We start from the raw sequence: 20,480 nt of genomic DNA on the forward strand, positions 1-20,480 counted from the left end.
GCGGGGCAGGAAGGTACTTTTATGGGGTTGTTCTCGGCCGCCCTCGGAGGGAGGAGGAAGTTCGTTGGCAAATCAAGCCCTGCCGAGCTGTTGCTCTTCGTGGGGGCATCAACCCCCGGCGCAGGATCCCCACGGGACCACCGGAGCTGCGGCTCAGCCCATCTCCTAAGCAAGCCCACCTTGGGAAAAAAAGAGCCCTTCCTGGTCCAAAATGTCCCTCAAGCTGCCACGGAACTGGGATTTCAACCTGAAAATGGACGCTGCAAAAATAGGTACCTTCGGTGTTTCCTCGTCGGGGTCAGTGTGCGGGGATAGGCAGGGGCTGTGGGGGGCTGTGGCCAAGCCCGGCTGCGATTGCAGCCGTGGCTTTGGAGAGGGGACCCGGCCCTCAGCTGCTGCCTTCGAGACAGTGGATGGTTCGCAGGTGATTTGCAAATGATTTGCAAGAAGTGATTTGCAAAGTTGTCCCCGAGGGCCGTTGCGGGAGCAGGGCCGGGGCTGTGGGGGGGGGACAGGGAGACCTGGCAGCGTGGGGCTGCTGCCCCTCCAAAATCCGGGCTCAGGGGGGTTTAAAGCACAGGGGCTCGTTCTGCTGGCCAAGCCTTGCAGGGGGAGCAGAGCAGGCCGAGGGGCAGCGGGACAGCACCGGCTGCAGGAAACAACCTCGCCCTGGCTCAGGGATCTGCGCCCACTCCGGCATCACTGCTTCCCTCTCACGGGGGCCAGGAGCCCTCTGACTCCCCTGGAACAGCCTCACCCTCTGACTCCCATGGAACAGCCTCACCCTCTGACTCCCATGGCCACGGAACAGCCTCACCCTCTGACTCCCATGGCCACGGAACAGCCTCACGCTGGGATTTCCTGACCCACCTCCCACCTCTGCCCAGGCTTTGCAGGGCTCTCATTCACCATTTCCAGCATGGGAACCACTTGGGAACCCCTTTGGGAAGGAGTGTGGGATCCCTGTGTGGGCTCTGAGGCAGGGCCTGGTCTGGGGTCAAGCAGCCAGAGAGGGGGTTCGGGGTGAGGATGGGTTGGTCAGGGAAGGGGCACAGGAGTCCAGCCTTGTGCACACACTGAGGCCAAGGCCCTCCGTGCTCCTGGCACTGGTGCCAAACTCGGCCCAGGCACACACTGGATTTCTCCCTGTGCAGAGGTTTGACCCAGCTGGTCTCTGCCGGGCTCTGCCTCCTCCCCACTGAGACAGATTCCAAGGCTGACCTGCCTGGATTTTCCTGCAAGGTTATTTCAATTTCTGCCCACTTTTCTGGGAGTGGCCAAACCCTTTCCTTCACACAGAGCCCCAGATGAAGGGGTGCAGCTCTGACTGGGCTGGAGACACCCAGTGATGGGCAGGATGAGACCTCAGGTGGCCCAGAAACTCAAGGAAGGCAAAGAAATCCCCACACAGTTATCACTGAAGCATCCTGGACTCCTGCATTGCCCATTCCCAGGATAATTCATACTTTTTTGCCCAGAGGCTGTGGAGAAATGGGTAAAGTCAATCAGCAGCTCAGAAAAAAAGGCCAGGGGACCCTGAGCCTGCAGGGGAGTGAAGGGTGGAGATGGGACAGAAGCTTGAACTTGTGTCGGTACCAGGAATTTCTTTTTTTCCAAGAAAATCTGCTTGTGATGAAATTCCTGGTGCTTTTTGCAGCCTCTAGCTGCTGTGAGCTGCTGGATGAGGGTGTCTGTGTGTATCTCCAGGGGTGCTGCGACTTTACTTGTGGAAATGTAAAGTCATATTTGCAAACATTTGCAATAATTGCAAATGAGCTGTCACTGCTCTCACTGGCTCCTCCTGGCTGTCCCCTCCTCATCCCCAGCCCTGGCAGTGGCACAGGCAGCTTTTGGAAGCCCCAGGGCAGGGCACCAGCTCCTTCCTCCTGCTGAGGAAACTGCAAAACTCTTTATGTCAATTGGGATTTCACTGTGAAACCTCCTGTGGCCCTTTCACTGGTTTTTATTCCAAGTCCCCACTATCCTTCCTGCAGGGCAGGAGCAACAGGAGGGCAGGGAGGGCTCTTGCCCAGGACAGGGTTTGGAGCAGGAACCAAATGTCCATGTGGGCACCAGGGTGGCACCTTCTGCCATTCCTCCTGCAAGTGCCCTCTGACAGGGCTCCTCTTTCTGGGGGGTGGGCAGCAGGACAAGGACACCCTGCTGTGGCCAGTCCCAGGGCTGGAGGGAGACTGAGGATGTTTTGGAGGAAATATTCAACCTTAGAGGTGGTTGCCACAGGAAACTCTTTGGGGGCACCACGTTTGCTCTTGGTGGCTCCTTCCTGCCCCGTGAGAGCGCAGAGAAGAGCAGAGCTGAGGGTGCAGGGCTTGGCAGGGCAAGGAGAGCCTGGGAAAAAGCTTTGTGCCCACCCCACCTAAAATGTTGAGCTGGGCATCACACCTGAGCTGGTTATCACAACTTAATTGGACATCACACCTGAGCTGGGCGTCTCACCAGCCACAAAAGGCAGAGACGTATAAAAGTGGTGAGGAAGGAGCCCCAGCCTTGGTGGTTCTGGTTCTGTGAGTGCAGAGAAGTTTCCACTGGGCAGAAAAGCCTCATTTTGTGCAAAGCCAAGGCCCAGAGCAGGGCCCTCCCCACGCCCCCGCTCGAGCCCTGAGGTGGGGCTGGGCAGTGACACTGCTGGGGAGGAGGTAAAAGTAGCAAAACTGCTCTTCTGGCCCTAAACGAGCCCAAAGTTCAGGCAGAGCTGCCTCGTGCAGAGGGAAAATATGTTCATGTTCACACGGGGGCACAGGGATGGGCACAAACACAGCTAAGCCAGGGATAAGGCCAGGCCTCCAGCTGTACCTTGATCCTGGAAGGGCTGATTCTAAGGAAAAGGGACCCCAGGGGGCCCCTCTGAACCCACAGTCCTGATGGACCTGGGAAAGGCTTCAAGGAGGGAGAAAATAAACCTGGTTTCCAGCAAGGATGGACAATTTAAGCTCCAGGCTGAGAGCAGGAGGGACCCCCAGGCAGCAGCACCCACTGGGTACTTCCTTTCCATCTGCAGACCCTGATGGGCTTAGAGGGAGGTTGATACCTCCCATAAAGGGTAGAAAACCATTGCATTTTTCATAAAAATCCCAAAATTTCTCCTTCCAAGCCTTGTGCTACTCGAGTATCAGCACTGCTGGGCTGAGCTCTTTGGGGAAGGATGGACACAGGGGTGGATGGAGCAAATCCCTGATTCCCACCCGTGTGAGTGGGTGTGAGTTAAGGACCCTCTGAGTTGAACAGGTTCACTTTGGAATAAGCCCCCACAGGAGGCAAGCAGGGCCCTGAGGATCGTTCCCCAAAAGTCCTTCGTCCCCAGGAGTCGGCAGCAGCCACAGGACATGAAGGGATGTGATTTATGGAGGGGAGCGATGCTGCTCCTGAGCACTTTGCTGGGAATCACTAATATTTAGGAGATCTGAGTAATGCAGATGTTTTGGCAAGGAGCAGAGAAGGTGCCAGAGCTGGAGGAGCAATTTGGAAACCCCACTAGGTTTTTCATCAGGGTAATCCCCAGTACCAGCATTTTTCCGGAGAGCTCACTGGCAGTTCCCTTTGGAAGGTCCCTGCTTCCAACCTCATCCTCTGCAGGACCACACTGAATGTGCAGCATCCTTGTGGCACTTTGGAGGCTGATTTTGGCATTCACAACCCTTTTTGGGATTTTTGGGGAAGTGATTTGCAATCCTGTGACAGGTTTGTAGTGGGGGGTGAGCTCAGGGTGCCTACCCGGGGTGAAGGGAAAACACAGGGGGTTTCTTGCTCTGGAGGATTTTGGAAGGGAAAGTGGGGACACACTTGAACTGCAGCACCCCCTGAAGCACCACCCTGCTCGGCCCTGGGGGCCAAGTGTTCTCAGGCTGGTGCTCCCTGGGGCTGTCTGTGCCATGTGCCATCTGCTCAGGTGTCCCCAACATCACAAGGCAATGACAGATATTTTGAATTTGCACTTTTTTCAGGTTCTCCTTTGCACTCAGGCCCAGGCCAGGACTCCTGGTGCTCATATCTAATGCAGCTCTTGCAGTTCTCTGCTCCACTGGCCAACATGGGGAGAAGAGGGTGTCTGGGGGCAGAGATTCCTCCATCCCATAGTGTCACACCCCTTCCCCCACAGCTCTGGCTGTGCCCAGATCTCCTCTGCCAGGAACCACTGTGGGGCTCTGGGGCCCAAATCCTGCACAGTCCTCACCTGCAGGACCCAGCCAGGTGCCACCAGCCCCATTTTAGCAGGGGAGATGCAAAACCTCAGGAGATCACCATGGGCAGAGGCCAGGGAAGCCCAATTTCCCTGGAGTCAGGAAATGGTTTTTGCCCTGCCATAAATGCTGGCTCTGCCCAGCTGGGTTGGCACTGGGGGGCTGCAGTGCCTGGTCCAGAGGCAAAAATCCCTTCTGGAAATGATCCCTCCCAAGGCATTTGCTGTCACAGAGGCATTGAGAGATGGCACAGGGTCCCTGGCACCAGTGGGGCTCATCTGTGCAAACAGGAGACAGGAACACTGCTCTGCCCAGCAGTAAATCCACACTGGCACTTTTGCCCTCCTTGGAGACTTTCCAGTCCCATAGTGTTGAGATCTTCCCCGTTGGGAACATCAGGTTCTCCCAGAGCAACTTCCAGGCAGTTTTTCCCAGCCAGGCCAGGCCACTCCGCTGGAGTGGGTAGGAAAAAACACAAACTCCCATCTAAAAAACAAACAAACGAACAAAAAACCCACCAAAAAAAAGCTAATAATTTTCTTCTCACTTGCAAGACAATTACTCCCACGCAGGAAAAAGGAAGCACAGCCTGACAGATAGTGCAGCCACTTCCTCTGAGCACTCAGCCAGTTTGCTCGGTGGGGCCGCGGGGCCGAGAGCTGCTCTCCCTGCCGGCGGCTCGTCCCCGGTGTCCCCTGTGTCCCCCCCACTCCCCAGCACGCCCCCCTGTCCCATCCCAGCCCTCTGTGTCCCTGGCAGCCCGATCCAGGAGTGTGATGAGCGGGGACCCCCGCCCGGGCTCCCCCAGTGCCCTGGAGCGGCCCCTGAAGCTGGGCTGGCTCAAGAAGCAGCGCTCCATCGTCAAGAACTGGCAGCAGAGGTACTTCGTGCTCAAGGGCCAGCAGCTCTACTACTACAAGGATGAGGATGATGCCAAACCACAGGTAGGACGAGGCCACTGGGCTTTGCTGGTTCTCAAACTCCCCCCATGTTGGGAAATTCAGGCTGAGAGAATTGGGGTTGTTCAGCCTGGAGAAGAGAAGCTTCAGGGTGACCTAGTTGTGGCCTTCCAGTGCCTGAAGGGAGCCTGAAAGAAGGAGGGGGAAGGACTATTTACAAGGGTTTGAAGTGACAGGGCAAGGGGGAATGGCTTCAAACCGACAGAGACTAGATTTAGATTAGATATTAGGAAAAAAGTCTTCCCTGTGAGGGTGGGGAGGCCCTGGCACAGGTTGCCCAGAGAAGGCACAGGTTGCCTCATCCCTGGAAGTGTCCAAGGCCAGGTTGGATGGGGCTTGGAGCAACCTGGGCTGGTGGAAGGTGTCCCTGCCCATGGCAGGGGGTAGAATGAGATGAGCTTTAAGGACCCTTCCAACCCAGACCATCCCATGATTCTATGATTCTATGATATGGTTTGGGATGGATCTAGAGTTGGGTATTAAAGGAGTTTTCTGCCTCTGGGCAGTAAGAGAGATGAAGGATCCTGATCAGGAACTTCATCTATTCTCTGAAATTCTTTGGATGCCTGCAAGCCCTGCTGAGGCCTGGATGACCCTGTGCCCAAGAATTGGGGTGCTGGGAAAAAACAAACCAGTCAGCAACTGCAAAGCTGTTATCTTTTCCCAAGACAGGAGAAGGGAGCTGAGAAGACCTCACTTCCACACCATTTCCCTGGCAGCAGCACTGGGTGCACAAGGGGATGGGAGCTTTGGGAGAGGTTTTAGCCCTGCTCTTGATGGGAAAGGCACCTGACAGGATGCTTGTAGGGAAAAGCCACAGCACTTCCAGCCTAGCCTGGGTGTGAGGATCGGCCCAGGCCAGAGCTCAGGGCAGGGCTGAGGGCTGGGCAGGGGCCAGCCCAGGGCAGCTGCTTCCATGGGACCTCCTGCCATGGGAGAGGCAGCTGGAAGGGAAGGAAATTTCTCTTTCTCTGGCCTGTGGGCTTGTATCCCAGCCCAGCTCCATCCTCAGTGGTGCAGGTGCTGCCCTGGCCCACCCTGCATGGCCAGAAACTTCCAGTGCCTTTTCCTCTGAGGGACAAGGCTGCAAACCTGCTGAGCACTCGGATTCAGAGCAGTTCTGGTGCTTTTATGGGGTCTTCAGGAGAGCACAACAAGCACCTGCTCTGCTGCACACAACTGGAGTGTGATCATTCACTGTGGCAGGATTTGAATGTCTGCACCAGTGCCCAAAGTCTGCAGCCCCCTCTGGCAACACCAACCCCCCCTTGGACCCCTGGGAGCACCATCCCACCCTCGGCCCCTCCGGGCTCTGACACCCCTCTATCCACCCCATATAAACCATTTCTCAGGGAATGCATCACAGTACACCTGCCTGGAAGGAATCAAGTGGTTTCCCAGATTTATATGGATAACTTTTTAGTTTTTCATTTGTTTTATCCACATTGTAACTTGCTCTTTGAGCATCCGCCACCTTTTCCTCGTTTGGAGAAATTCCAGGGAAAAGCAGTTTTCTGGAGGAAGTGTCACCAGGAGCAAAGGATAGAAAACATTCCTAAGGGGAAGGTGATCAGTGGATCCTCGGGGTGGAAGCACAGGGGGGATCCAGGTCCCATTTCTGGCTTCGCCCCATTTGAGGGTGATGGGGAGGAGGAGCCCCTTCCCCTGTAAATGGGATGTGGGAACAGAAAGTGCTGGGAGAAGCTGATGGCTCTTCATGGCACTTTTGGCAGCTCTGGCTGTGACCCTGCGGCACCACCCTGAGGTAGTTTGAGCCCCTTTGATCCCATCAGTGATACTGATGGATCCATCAAAGGTTCTGATGGATCCATCAAAGGTTCTGATGGATCCATCAAAGGTTCTGATGGATCCATCAAAGGTTCTGATGGATGCAGCTGCAGTTCAGGCTCTTGGAGTCTGAAATCACTGAGAAACTTCATTTCTGGGGCACAACCTCATTTCCTGCCCCGGGAGGCCTCCAGGACTGACTCAGCCCAGCCCCTCCACCAACTTCCACAGCCAGGGGAGAGAAGGTCCAACGGAATGGCTGATTTCCACTTTAATTTTTGATTTCCCATCCCTTTTCTTCTTTTCCTCTGCTCCTCTCCTGCCAGCTTTGGGTTGGTTTTTGGGTTTAAGTGATGCTGTGTTAAAGGAACAGTTTTCCTGCTCTGTCACAGCAGAAAGAGGATCCTCTGTGGTTTTGCCAAGTCCCTTCTCCTTTGTTCTCTCTCCTTCCACTCCCAACAGGGGCTAAAAAAGCATGAGAATGGAGAAAAAAAAAAAAAAAGAAAGAGCAAAAGAAGCATTTTTTTCATTCTGAGAATCACTTCATTGGAAAAACTGGCATTTAAGAAGTGGCCCTTATTGTTTGAGAAGCCATTCTAGTGTATATCTATCTATCTATCAATCTATCAAATATATGAAATATAGCTCCTGCAACCTGTTTGAAAGCAGGAATTCTGCCCTCCATGCTGACACACGTTTGTGTGGCCTTGCAGAGGTGGCACACAGGTATTTTCAGCTGCTGCTCTGCTCTGTCCTAGGGCTGCCTGTCCCTCCAGGGAAGCACCATCAAGGAGGTGGCCAGCAACCCAGAGGAAGGAGGGAAATTCATCTTCGAAATCATCCCAGGTGAGGAAGCCTCACTCCTCTTTGTTGCACACTTTTGGGCTGGACTGTTCACCCAAAATCATTTGGGCAAGTCGTTTTCCCCAGTCCTTCTGCTCCCACTTTTTTCCAAGGTCCCCACAGTGCTGTTTCCTGTGAAAATAAATATCTCAATATTCAGGGCCCTGTGTCAGTGCCCATGTCCCATGGTGAGAAGGAGCCCTGCCAAGCTGCAAAGTGCAGCAGTTTCTGTTCCTTCTTGCAGACCTTCCTCAAGTGAAGTGTCAGAGCTGTGCTTCCTTCGCAGCCAGGGAGACGTTAACGGGGAAATCTGGAGCCAGAGGCATTTAGCAAAGAAAGCAGCACGAGTGTGTCTCCTCTCCTCCAGTGCCCTCCATAAATGATGCATAAATGTTATTTTTTGCAGGGGTGGCTGGAGACCAGCCCCGGGCAGGGCAGGACCCCTGTGTGCTCATGGCCAGCTCCCAGAGTGAGATGGAGGAGTGGGTCAAATCCATCCGGCGTGTGCTGGGCTCGGCCTCAGGAGGTAAAGGGGGGCAGGGCAGCTCTGGGAGGGGTGATCTCCTGCTGTCCTGTGGTCTGAAGCACTTCTGGGCGAGGATTTCAAAGCTGGGCTCACAAATCTTTGGCACTGGAAAAGGGAGCTGTGTCACTTGTGATGCCCTCGAAACCTGGAGCAGACCCTGGTGCTGGGGCTGCTGCAAACACAGGCAGTGCTGAGGGAAAGGCAGCTGAGCATGAATGAACATTTCTGGGCTGGTTTCATCTTCTTCTGCCGACTTCCTCATTGACTTACCGACCCTGAAAAAGTTGTTCTTGAAAACAACTCCCATTTGGGGATAAAAGCGTTGAAAAATCTTGCCTTTCACCAGCCAATTTCCTCACTTTGCTTTGCTTTTCTTCCAGCTTTTCTTGCTCACCCCAATCTTTCTGCCCCCATTTTCTCTCCAGCCTGCCTTGGCCACACACTCAGGCACCCTTCAGCCCCAGATCTTCTCTTCCAGTCCCGAGATCCTCTTCCAGACCCCCAGCCATGCAGTTATTCCATTATAAAATTGCAGTCAGGGAATTACAAAGCATGGATGGATCAGAAAGGATCACACTGTAGATTTGACACCACAGATGAAACCACAAAAGAAGCAGCAAAGGTCACTCCATCCACTTTTCCCATCAGGATGAACTATCCAACCTTTTCCTATAAGGATTTTCTACCTCTAAACTGAACCAGGCTGTGCCTCTCCCAGGGCAGCACCACCCAGTGAACTGAGGATTGTGAGCCAGAAATTTTCAGGGCATGGCCCCGACTGGCTCTGATACTTAATAACAACTCCACATCTGATCCCTACTTGAACTTAGGAGGCTGTTGGTTCCTTCCAGAGAGATGAAGTGACTTTATAAGACAGAAAATGTAATTTATAATAGCACAGACACTCCTGAGGACAGCAGAGAAGTCAGGGACTGTGGAGCTGCATTTTATGTGAATACCCGGGTTAACAGACCCCAAAACTCACACTTTAGATTTTTGGCTTCAGTGTGAGCTGAGGCAACACGAGGTTTTAGAGCAACCCACTGTGCAGTGGAGGTTTTGGCAGCCCTGTGACCCAACTCACCGTGAGCTTGTTGCTCACCAAGAAGCAGAGAAGCTGCAGAGTGTGAAGAAACAGCAAAAGCATCTCCAAAATCTTGGAGGGCTTTGCAGGGCTGGTTGTCACCCTCTAACATTAGGGTGGTGTCCCCAGATTAACAAATCTGCCAGCCTGCAGTCAAATAACCAAATCATTATCAGCTACCAAAGCAGAGAGGAAAAAAAAAAAAGAAGATATTTGCTTTTCCTGTGCACAGTGTCAGGTTTATATTCTTTATTTAAAAGTGTGAGTGATAAGTGAAAAACCCCCATGACCAGGCAAGTGCTGACAGGCCTTGTGGGTCCAGATGAGGGTGTTTACCTGCTTTTTCCTGGGCTGGAGGATGCACAGGAATTAGTTCAGCCTTCAGAGCACAAAGTGAACACATCAAGGCACTGCTGGGGCACAAATGTGATAGAGGACCAGAGGACCATGTGCCATTAATATCCCAGAGCCACTTGGAGTTGGGATCTGTCTGCTCATGGCCCAGGCTCTGAGGAGGAAGAGCTGGGTTGAAGGCTGCTGCCTTCCCACCACCCAATGCTCCCTTTGCTGGGAGTTCAGGAGGAAAAAGCCATTTCTCCAAAGGAAAGGTACCACCCCCTGTGGAACTCTGCTGTTCCTTTGCACAGGGGAGTTTCTGGAGGGGAAGAGGGAAAAAGAGCAATTAGATCAGTGAGAATTCCAGCTCCAAATCCCTTCAAGGATCCATTCTTATTTCTGTGCTTTTTTATACCTTGCCTTCCCTCCCTGTGCCTTGCTCCTGTCTCCTTCTGTATCAGGACCCTGCTTCTAGGCAGGCAAAACCCAAGGCTCACTGCCTGGCTTTAATTGTTTCAAGAACTGTGAATTATTCGGAGGAGGAACAAGGTTTTGTTTCGCTGTCGTTTCTTTGGGAAAAAAGTTCTGCTTTCTGTGGAACTTTGTCTCAGCAAAGACTTTTCCAGAAACTTTCCTGGGTTTGAGCGTATGTTTAAAAAGTTTGCAGGCACTTGGTGTGTCCTGTGCTGTCAGAGCAGCAGGTGCTGCTGGAGCACTTGCAGGGAGCCCCTTGGGTGGGTGCTGAGCCTTTAAGCTGAGCTTTGGGGCTCCTCTGATGAGCCTTTGGCTGAGCTTTGGGCCCCTCTGACCGTGTGTCCTCTCGCCAGCGGTGTTTGGGCAGCGCCTGGCAGAGACCATGGCCTATGAGCAGAAGTTTGGGCAGCCCCAGGTGCCCATCCTGGTGCAGAAATGTGCCGAGTTCATCCGGGAGCACGGGCTGAGCGAGGAGGGGATTTTCCGCCTGCCCGGCCAGGACAACCTGGTCAAACAGCTCCGGGACGCCTTCGACGCCGGGGAGAGGCCGTCCTTCGACAGGTAATGCTGCCTTCCCCCTCTCCTGCTCCCAAATCCCGGGAAAAAGCAGCCAGTCTGACCCCCCTGCATGCCCTGCAGGAAACCTGGACCCTCCAGAAGGGCTTGACCAGGAGACAGGATTCAGCAGAAACCACGAAGGGAGGCACAGGCAGAGTCAGGGGCTGTTGAGATGAGATTCATGGAAATAAAGGAAAGCATTTACAGAATCACAGGATGTGCTGAGCTGGAAGGGACCCACAAGGATCATGGAGTCCAGTCCTTAGCCCTGCACAGGGCAGCAATTAGGATTTGCAGGAGCAGCCAAGGAAGGAGCAAAGGGAAGAGCCTGCACTGCCCATCAGCTGAGGGTTTAGAGAAAGCAGAGCAAGGAGAGGATCCTAAATGAGTTCAGAGAACACCCTGATGCACAGCAGAAGTTATTCCTCTCCCTGCCAGCCCACAGCCATGATATTTTCCTCCTGCTGCTTTTCCCTACAACACCACACAGAGATGTGAGAGATTTTTGCTGCTGCAAGGCGGGTCAGGCCCCCCTGACCCTCTTCTTCTGCAGGGCCAAGAGGAAATGGATAATTCCCTGAGTCCGGGAGAGCTGCCTGTCCCTGCTCATGGGTCTTGGAGAGGCTTTGGAGAGAGACATTTGCAACTGCTACCTCTGCTATGGCCTGTGCAAAGTGAGAGGAGGAGGGTAAAGCCCTGGTGCTTCCTTTCCCAAAAGGATCCCAAAGGGATGCAGCTGCCCCTCAGGTGCCTCCCTGTCTCCAAGGGAGTTTCCCACCTACCCCACCTGAACCCCTTGGGTTTGGCCTCAATTCCATAAGGAATTCCATCCCTCAGTTCCCACCCTGTCCTGTTCACCTGTGCTGGGGTTTCACCTGGCAGTTTGTGCTGGTGAAATCCATGATCCCGGACCTGGAATAACGGAAAAGTGGGTCCTGCCTTTGCATGGCACCAAAAGCGAGGGTTTGGGCTCAATTCCTGCCTTGTCCTGCCCACCAGACCCAAGACAAGGAGTGCCCAGGCTGTTGCTGTGTGTGAGGGTGACACTGGCCATGGGGATGCCCCACCGGGGCAGAATTTGGGAGCTGCTCCCTGTGGCAACACCTGAGCTCTGAGAGCTGCCAGCAGGACCTGGGATGTTGGTGGGAGGGGAGCCCCAAACCCAGGAGCTTCCCTGGATTTTTGTGCAAAACACCTTGTTTAAGTGGTGTGCAGGGGCCTCCTCTGTCTGTTCACCTGTCCCTACCATAAAACTTTTCCCTCTTTAATCCAGTTTTGTTAGGAGAAATCCTAACACCTTGATCTAAATCCCCCTGAACACCTTGTTTAAGTGGTGTGCAGGGGCCTCCTCTGTCTGTTCACCTGTCCCTACCATAAAACTTTTCCCGCTTTAATCCAGTTTTGTTAGGAGAAATCCTAACACCTTGATCTAAATCCCCCTGCAAGTCAAAGCTGGGGAGGGAAAACATCCCACCAGTGGCTTTGCATCTGAATGTTTCTCACTTCCTGGGCACTCAGCCTGTTCCTGTTGGAACCTGTGGGGGGCCATGGGAAGGTGAAGCCTTTTTCCAATTTTTGCAGAACTTTTGCAGCAGGGCCTGGCCAGGGAGCTCAGCCCTTTCCCAGCACCTTGTGATGTCCCCCCTGTCCCACAGGGCTGGGAATGACATCCCGGGGTGGTCCCAGGAGGACTGCAGTCCCCTGGCACCTCAACCAAAACATTTTCCCGGTGAGGAGGAAAGCAAATAACAGAGTTTACAGTGACCTGAGTGCAGCAAGGGGTTGGCTCAACCTTCTGTGCTGCCTGTTTGGGTTTTCACAGGCACACTCACCCTGGATTGAGTGGGGAGTGTTAGAAAACTGTTGTTGCAGTCCAGGCACCTGGGATGACTAAATTGTGTGTATTGGTAGGCCCTACAAAAATATAGCTCTGAAAAAATCCCTTCATGTTTATGTGCATTTGTTAAAAATAATGGTGTTTTAGACCCCAAACCAATCCTAAAAATAACTGACCTGGGGGGTTTTTGCTCGAAGTTTAGAACAGTTTAGTGACTTCAAGGTGGGTCAGATTAGAGGCTTCTGGTCTTGACAGTGTCCTTTTGACATGATGTCAACTCCAGGGGCTGCAAAGCTGCAAACATCTGTCCCAGCAGAACAGCCCCAGTAACTGCTGCTGGTCTGAGACAGGATCTGAAGCCCCACAGTGGGGACTGTGGCCAAACATGGAGTGCCAGGATGGGCACACAAACCCTCCAGAGCCCAGTGTGGGCTGGGATGGCTTTACTTGAAGGAGTGGGAAGGTGGGACAAGGGTTTTGCTTACTTTTTCTTGGTTTTTTTATCATTTGACTGCAGCAACAAGAGCTGGTGTAGAACTGCAGATATTCAGCTCCCATTCATTAAATAACATGGCTTCAGAGCTGTCCAGGAGGTGAAGAAAAGTGATTTTAGGTTTAGAGTGTGAAGGGGAGAGATGGAGACAGCAGTATATGACCAGGAGAGGAGCCTGTGTCGTGCCAGGGGCAGCTGCTGCTGCCTTGGCTCCTGGTTTGCCCAAAATCGTGATGGAGCAGCCAAGGAAAGGGACTGTGTGCCAGGGCCCAGGGGCAGGGAAGGGCAGCTGGGGAGAGCTGAGGCAGTGACTGTGCCTGCTCAGAACTCGGTCTTGGGAGAGAACAGGAGCCCTTTTACTGAATTTCTGGCTATCCCAGCTCAGACACTGGGACCTATCAGACCCATGGTAGTGAAAACCTCCACCAAGCCTTTACTCTCCTGCCAGCTGGGGCCATTCCCTGGCTTGGGGTGCCCTCCCCATTTACATCTCCCCGTGTCCACATCTGTGCACGGAGCTCAAACAGAGCCATGGGCAGGGTTTGCTCCCCTGCTGGGACCTTCTGGGGCTGAGTGTCACCTGAGGGACCCTTTGCACCTTGCAGGGACACGGATGTTCACACTGTGGCCTCCCTGTTCAAGCTGTACCTGCGGGAGCTGCCGGAGCCTGTCGTGCCCTGGGCGCAGTATGAGGATTTCCTGCTCTGTGGGCAGGCACTGGACACTGATGAGACAAAGGTAGAGATTTCTGTTTTGCTCCTTCTGGCCCCAAAACCAGCTGTGTTTCATACCCAGGGCTCTGTGCTCCCTACAGAACTTCTCCATGTCCATGCTTGGTCTGATGGAGAAATGCGACTTCCAAGGAGAGCAAATGACAAGAGAACCATAATATCATGGAGTTATTAAGATTGGAAAAGACTTGTAATATCAAGTCCAACCATCAACCAGCACCACCACGTTCACCACTAAACCATGTCCTCAGTGCCACATCCACGTGTTTTTTGAACACTCCCAGGGATGGGGACTGGGAATCACCAGGAGGCAGGATTATACAAGGGTGGATGGAGTGACCAAGAGCTGTTCTTGAGTCCATGTATATCTGTGAATCTTTCTAGAGCTGTTTCTTTACTTGCCTTTAGGGCCATCAGGAGCTCCTGAAGCAACTGTCCCTCCTTCCCCGAGACAACTACAACCTCCTCAGCTACATCTGCAGGTCAGTGCTGTGCACAAGGTGTGGATAGCTCAGATTTGCTCTTGGGGAGCAGAATTGTCACCCCAAAGTCCAAAGCTGCCTCCTCCAGGCAGAGTCTTCTAAAGCCATGGTTTGGTTCCTATTGAGTCACCAGATCCTGACTTCTGCAGAGGGAGAGTTTCAGGCACAGGGATAAACACCTCGACAGTGTTTGAGCATAAATCACTACCCTAAAACTCACTTAAAAATCCCTGAGAATTAAAATCAGGTGCAGTTTTCCTGGACAAAACCTGGTGCACCAAAACCTCTGGGTTTCACCCACCCTGGGTGGGTTTATTCTGAGGTTTATTGGGGGTTTCCCTTCCTTTTTGTTTTGTTTTGGAGGTGAGCAGCTCATCACATGGTGAGTTTTATTCTGATACCAGTAAGACCCAGCTCCAATTCACTGTTCTAACTGTTTCTGTCCTTGTGACTGAGAGGAAGAGCTGAAGGATCAGATAAAATCAGGATTTATACCAATGGGTGTGTAAGGCTTTTTGCAACCTTCCTCCTCTGATGGGAAATATTTACCCCTGAATTCTGGCAGGTTTCTACACGAAATACAGTTGAACTCCAGTGTCAACAAGATGAGTGTGGATAACCTGGCAACAGTGATCGGAGTGAACCTCATCAGACCCAAGATAGAGGATCCTGCAACTATTATGAGAGGTAAAAGGGACTCCTGGGATAATTGGTGTAGGAGCACCTGGCATGCTGGAATACTCAGGTGCATCCACAATCTTGAAACTGCAATTTTTCTATGGATGGGCCAATGGATATCAGCCAGAAACAGGCCTGGGCACAGACAGAACAGCAGAGCAGAGTAAAGCCATGTGTAAGTGGCTGTAAAGGTGTTGATGGTGACAAAAACCTGTTTGGAGTTGCACTGTTTGTTCTGTCCAGAGAGCTCAAACAATTCAGGAATTTGGTGAGGTCATTTCTGTTGCTTAGAGCAGGAAGGTGTCAAATTCTTCTAAGAGAAACAAAGGAAACGCAGAGAAATTAGTTTTTAGCTGAGCCAAACTGTAACCCCGTGGGCAGAGACAGATGTAACAGAGCTGATAAAAGAAGTTATAAGGCCAAAGGTGCTTTATTCTACAGACTTCACATGCAAATGATCCAGATATTCATACACCCCAAACCTGGGCTTGGCTGTTGAGCCAAAGGGGAACACATTGTGGCCTGGTGCAGCTGAGCAGACTCACAGCTTGGTTGCTCCATGTCCTACTCCTGCTATTAATATATATATAAAAATAATGTCTAAATATTAATATTTATAATTACATAATAATATATTATAAATATGGTATATTTATAATTATACCAATAAATATATTAATAGGTTGATATAGAATAAAAGGCAATATAAAAATCCCTCCCTTTATTTGTCTTTATGATCCTGCTCCTTGTCTTCACCTGCAGCTCCATTTTAGACACCGAAAGGCCAACCAGAACATCCCTTTGTGTTGGGTTTGTCCCTGACAATCTCTCATCCCTCCAGGCACTCCCCGGGTGCAGAAGGTGATGACCGTGATGATCAGTGACCACGAAAACCTCTTCCCCCTGTCCAAGGATGTGCCACTCTCCCCACCTGCCCCAAAAAATGACAAGAAAGCCCCTGTCCCTCGCAGCTCCGTGGGCTGGGGGGCTGCAGAGGACCCTGCCGTGCCCAGGGCCGTGATCCAGAGGCGAATGGTAAGGACAGATCCCCAGGGAAACAATCACACCCACGTTTATTAAACGTGTGATTAGTTATTATGGGCTCTGACAGGTCAGTGAGCCACTAAAAGCACTTGCTGTTAAAAGGGGGAAGAGCTGTATCTGTCAGCTCTGGAATATTTACATCAGGAAAATGATGTAGGTAAACTTTCCACTTTCCTGTGGAAAATCTACTATTCTGAGAAAAATGAAAATTCCCAATGCTTTTCATCTAAACAGCTGAACAGACGAAACCTTTTCAGTTCAGGCTGGTGAAGGCAAAACACTGAGGATTAAAGGCTTTTCTCAGAAGAAATCTCTGCAAAAAGTTATTTTTAATGGGAAACAGGGTCCAGTCTAAAATAATTTTAATGGAAAACTGTGTCTGTGTTCAAATGTGCCTTTTGGAAATCTTGCAGTGCCAGCAGTGGCTACAACCTGTCTGCTGCCAGGGCAGGGCCAGCCTCTCCTAATGCCATGCTCTGCTTTCCAGAGGGATGACCCGGATTCCAGCGACGCCCCTGGACCAGCTGCGAGCTCAAGTGCCCCCAGGGAAGATAAGGAGCCCAAAGATACCCTGGGAATGTGGAAAATGCAGCCAAGGAAAAGAACTCAGACCTTACCTAACAGGAAGTCCTTCCTGGCAGCGGCTGCTCCGGGGGACAAAGGCAGCCCGGAGAAAAGGGATGTCTTTGCCAGTGACTTTTGGAAGAGCTCCCCCGGGAGCAGCTCCCGCTCCGTGGTCCCCGATGGACACAAGAGAACGTTGTCTCATGATCTTTTTAAGCTGCTCGACCTCCACCGGGCTGCGACCTGCGACAGCATTCCCCCCTCCCCACCGGAGAGCGGGGACGGCAGCGGCTCCAGCCCCAGCCCCTGCGGCAGCATCTCCGACAGGGAATTCCTGCCCTGCCCCAGCCCCAGCAACGAGCCAAAGGAACCAGCCAGTCCCGCCGCTGAGGTGCCCAAGCCTGATCAGGAGAGCAGGGAGTTCCTGCAGCACATGGTCCTTAGGCTGGAAAAAGAGATGGAAGCACAGAAAAATGACTACGAGGAACAAATCAAGAGGTAACTCCCTGCAGGGAGCTGCTTTCTGGGGAGCAGGAAATCTGCAGCTCGGGTGGTGACAGCAAATATTGCCCAGATTTATGTACCAATAATATTATACAGTATGCAAGAGTAATGATTAAAGTAGAGTATTTAGTAGGTTCTCTAAAAATCAATGTACTGTGTGTACTGTACTGTCATGACATAGTTGCTAATGTTAAATTACCACAATATTAATACTTTATGTTTCTTATCACATCATTGTATGGCACTGCAATGCTCCTGCCATAATCAAACTGCCATAATTCCTGTTATTACCTTAATCTTTACCATCATGCTCTCCAGAGTTCAGTAGTAGCATTATGGCACTGTTAGTTGTAACCATCATATAGTGATTATATTATCACTGTTATCACAGGATCAATACACATATTGACTTATTGCATCATTTTATGTGGCCATTGAGGGAATCAGGGCAGGACCTTTGGCTTGTTTTATTCCTTAATGACACAGAGGTCGGACTCCTTAAGAGCCAAATGATGGTTTTCCAGCACTTTTCTGATCCAATCCTTTCATGCTCCATTTTTCTTTGCAGTCTCCAGAAGGAAAACTACGAAGTCTGGGCCAAAGTGGTGAGGCTGAACCAGGACATTGAGAAGGAGAAGAAGAAGTCTGAGGAACTGGAGCTGAAGTTGATGAACGTGGAGCGCTCGCGGGAGGAAGTGGAGAAGAAAAACAAGAAGCTTGAGGAGGAGATAAAAAAATTAAGTAAACCCACAGGCAAAACTGATGCCAAAACCAACTAGGAGGAGACACCCAGCTTTGCACAGGCACAAAATGCAGCTGCACAAATCCACAGGAATTTCCAAGCAGGTTCAGAGCCAGGGACTTGTATTGTCCAATGTCCTGCTACCGACCACAGGCCCATTTGGAGGGAGGAGTCCAGAGTTTAGAGGCTGGTTAATGCTCTGAAAATGGAACTTTCAAAAATATACTTTAGCTTTTTCTGGTGTGTTTATCTCAACTCCTCTTTCAGCTGCTCAAGTTACCTGGAGAACAGGCCAATACTTCCTGCTGCTCAGTCAGAATGCCTTGCACGTGGGAGTTTGGGTGAGGGACACGTTTTGCCTTTACAGAAAGAAATCCCTCCTCCAGCCCCCTGGTGCCTTGCTGGGGATCCCCACCGTGCAAAACATCCATGAATCCTGGATCCAGGGAAAGAGAGGAGCCCCAGGGTCCAGGATGGCACAGCCCATTGCCTGGTGGGCTGCAAATGCTTCAGCACCTCAGCTGAGGTGTTCATGTTGATTCCACAGCTGGTTATTGCTCTTATAGAGCAGGACAAGCCCAAAGAGCTCCTCAGGTCAATCAGAGATCTCCTGCGGAATCACCTGCTGTGATCATCAACACCAAGGCTCCAGCTGGAAAATCCCAATATCACAGAAACCTCTTCAGTTCAGAGGCTGTTCAGGTATTTGAAGTTGCTGTTCCCACATGCACAGAAATCCAGCAGAGCTGACAAAGCTTTGGAGAGCACTTTCACACACCCCTACTCGGAGATCTTTGTGCAGAGGGAGTCCATCAGCAACTTTCCCAGCACAGAAAATGGGGCTGCTACAATTTCCCTGATGGGCAGTTTTCAAGGAATGACAGATCTGGATTTATTTACTGCCCCTGCTTTGGTTTCTCATTGTTTCTATAGCACAGAATAGGATTTCCTCAGCCAGCTGGTGAAGACCTGGGTTTGCACCCCAACCATGATGTTGGGGCTCTCCCCAGCACCTACTGCCACCACCATAAAGACAAACTGGACCCAAAAATCCCATTGTGACTATTTATGACCTTGTCTGCTTCTTCCCACCCCTGCCAGCAAGTCGTGGTTCCAGCAGTACCACGGTGTTGCCAAAGCTTTTTGGGGGAGGAAAGAAAAATAGCAGGACTGAAGAAAACCTTTCACTCTCCATTTATGTTGAGAAGGGGGAAGAGCAACACCCAGGCTCAGCTCAGCACAGAGCCTTCATGGGCATGGAAAGGAGAAAACCATGGAGACTTGCAGGAGTTTTCAAGCAGGACCAACCACGTGTGTCTGTGCCAGGCACAGGGAGGTGAATCCCAAAATACTGGATTCATGCTACTGAGGCCTTGGCTTTGATGAGGCAAAATTATGTTCAAGACAGGCTGCAGAGCTGTCTGACAGAGCCTGGGGAGGAAAAAGAACTGTTGAGAGGAAGGGACACAGAGGAAACTGTGTGAAACAAAGGGAGATGGGAGTGGGAAAACATTGTTGGAGAATAAAAGTCAATATTGGGTATAAAGCACTTGCTTCTCTCAGCCTTGCTGGGGGTGGGGTGGTCTTGTTTAGCCCTAAGACTGAACCCAGACTCAGTCTCAGACTTAGATTCAGTTTGGTGCTTTGAACCCACCTTTGCTCAGCTGTGTGTATAAAGTACTGGTGAAGGAGAGGTTTGTGAAAGTCGAGCTGCATTTAAAAATCCAACCCATAAATAACTCATTGGACCTATAGATGCTGATTCTGGGTGTCTTTCCTTTCCATGGGATCCCCAGAGACTACACAGCTCCTCACTACCCTGCCTGCAAACCTTCACACCATGGAATTGAACCTTCTGGAGGCCTGTGTGGGCAAAATGTACAAAATCCCAGTGCCTTCCCAAGGATCCACAGCCAAGGTCCTCTGCTCTTCCCAGGGATCAAATCTGAGTTCCAAAGGTTTCAAACTTGAGTATAAGGTTTCAAATCTGATTAAAATTTTTCAAATCTCAGTCCTAGTGATGTGAAATCTCAGTGAGGATCTCAGTAGCCCCCAGCATTGGACCAGCAGGCCTGGGTGTGCTGGTGCAGAGCTCCACAGCTTTTCAGAGGAATGGGCCCCAAGGAGGGCAGGGTGGCCTCCACCAGGCTTAGCCACCTTCCAAGGTGAGCTCCCCAACCCTCCCCTTCCCCACCACCTGCATATCCCACACTCCACAGCATCCTGAGTTGCCTCCTAAAGTCTCTTTCCTCCTCCACTGGTGCTGCAAGTCAAAGTCCCCCCATGGGACCCACGACCTCCTGACACTCAAATCAAGGGTTTTCCAAAGTGTCTGCCACCATTTCAGAGCAGCTGCTCCCCTTCACTAGTCTTTTCTGTGATTTCAGATGACCTTGACAGAGCTGCTTCAGTGTTTAATTTAATTTTTTACCTTTGCAAGAGACTCATCATGAATCTGAGCATGAGGCTCAGGAGTCACTAGGGAGAAGCTTCTCCCTTGGATGTAGGAGAAACTCTATGAACATCTGGGCTGGAAATGCCACACGCTCCTTTCTGCAGAGATCAAAAGTGTGAAGAGGCAAATAATTCCTTCACAGCAGATTGTAATGACGTGCAAAGGCTTGGCTGAGGCTCAGAG

The 20,480-nt window shown here is 51.6% G+C and overlaps 1 protein-coding gene across 2 annotated transcripts; it reads left to right on the forward strand.

The window, feature by feature from the left end:
* Positions 1-19,388, forward strand: ARHGAP25 (Rho GTPase activating protein 25). Of its 2 annotated transcripts, none has more exons than XM_017837339.1 (11): positions 1-424; positions 4,959-5,143; positions 7,705-7,792; positions 8,196-8,315; positions 10,563-10,770; positions 13,703-13,835; positions 14,237-14,310; positions 14,876-14,997; positions 15,830-16,023; positions 16,520-17,094; positions 17,669-19,388. In XM_017837339.1, the coding sequence occupies exons 2-11, from the start codon at positions 4,976-4,978 to the stop codon at positions 17,877-17,879; spliced, it is 1,893 nt and encodes a 630-aa protein (XP_017692828.1). In that variant the 5' UTR covers positions 1-424; positions 4,959-4,975; the 3' UTR covers positions 17,880-19,388. The 2 variants fall into 2 exon arrangements, with proteins under 2 accessions (XP_017692828.1, XP_017692827.1); XM_017837338.1 differs by having other exon boundaries at positions 1-272.
* The last annotated feature ends 1,092 nt before the right edge of the window (positions 19,389-20,480 follow it).

This window comes from Lepidothrix coronata, unplaced genomic scaffold, assembly GCF_001604755.1.
Source record: "Lepidothrix coronata isolate B3197 unplaced genomic scaffold, Lepidothrix_coronata-1.0 Scaffold301, whole genome shotgun sequence".
In the NCBI taxonomy this organism is placed as follows: Eukaryota; Metazoa; Chordata; class Aves; order Passeriformes; family Pipridae; genus Lepidothrix; species Lepidothrix coronata.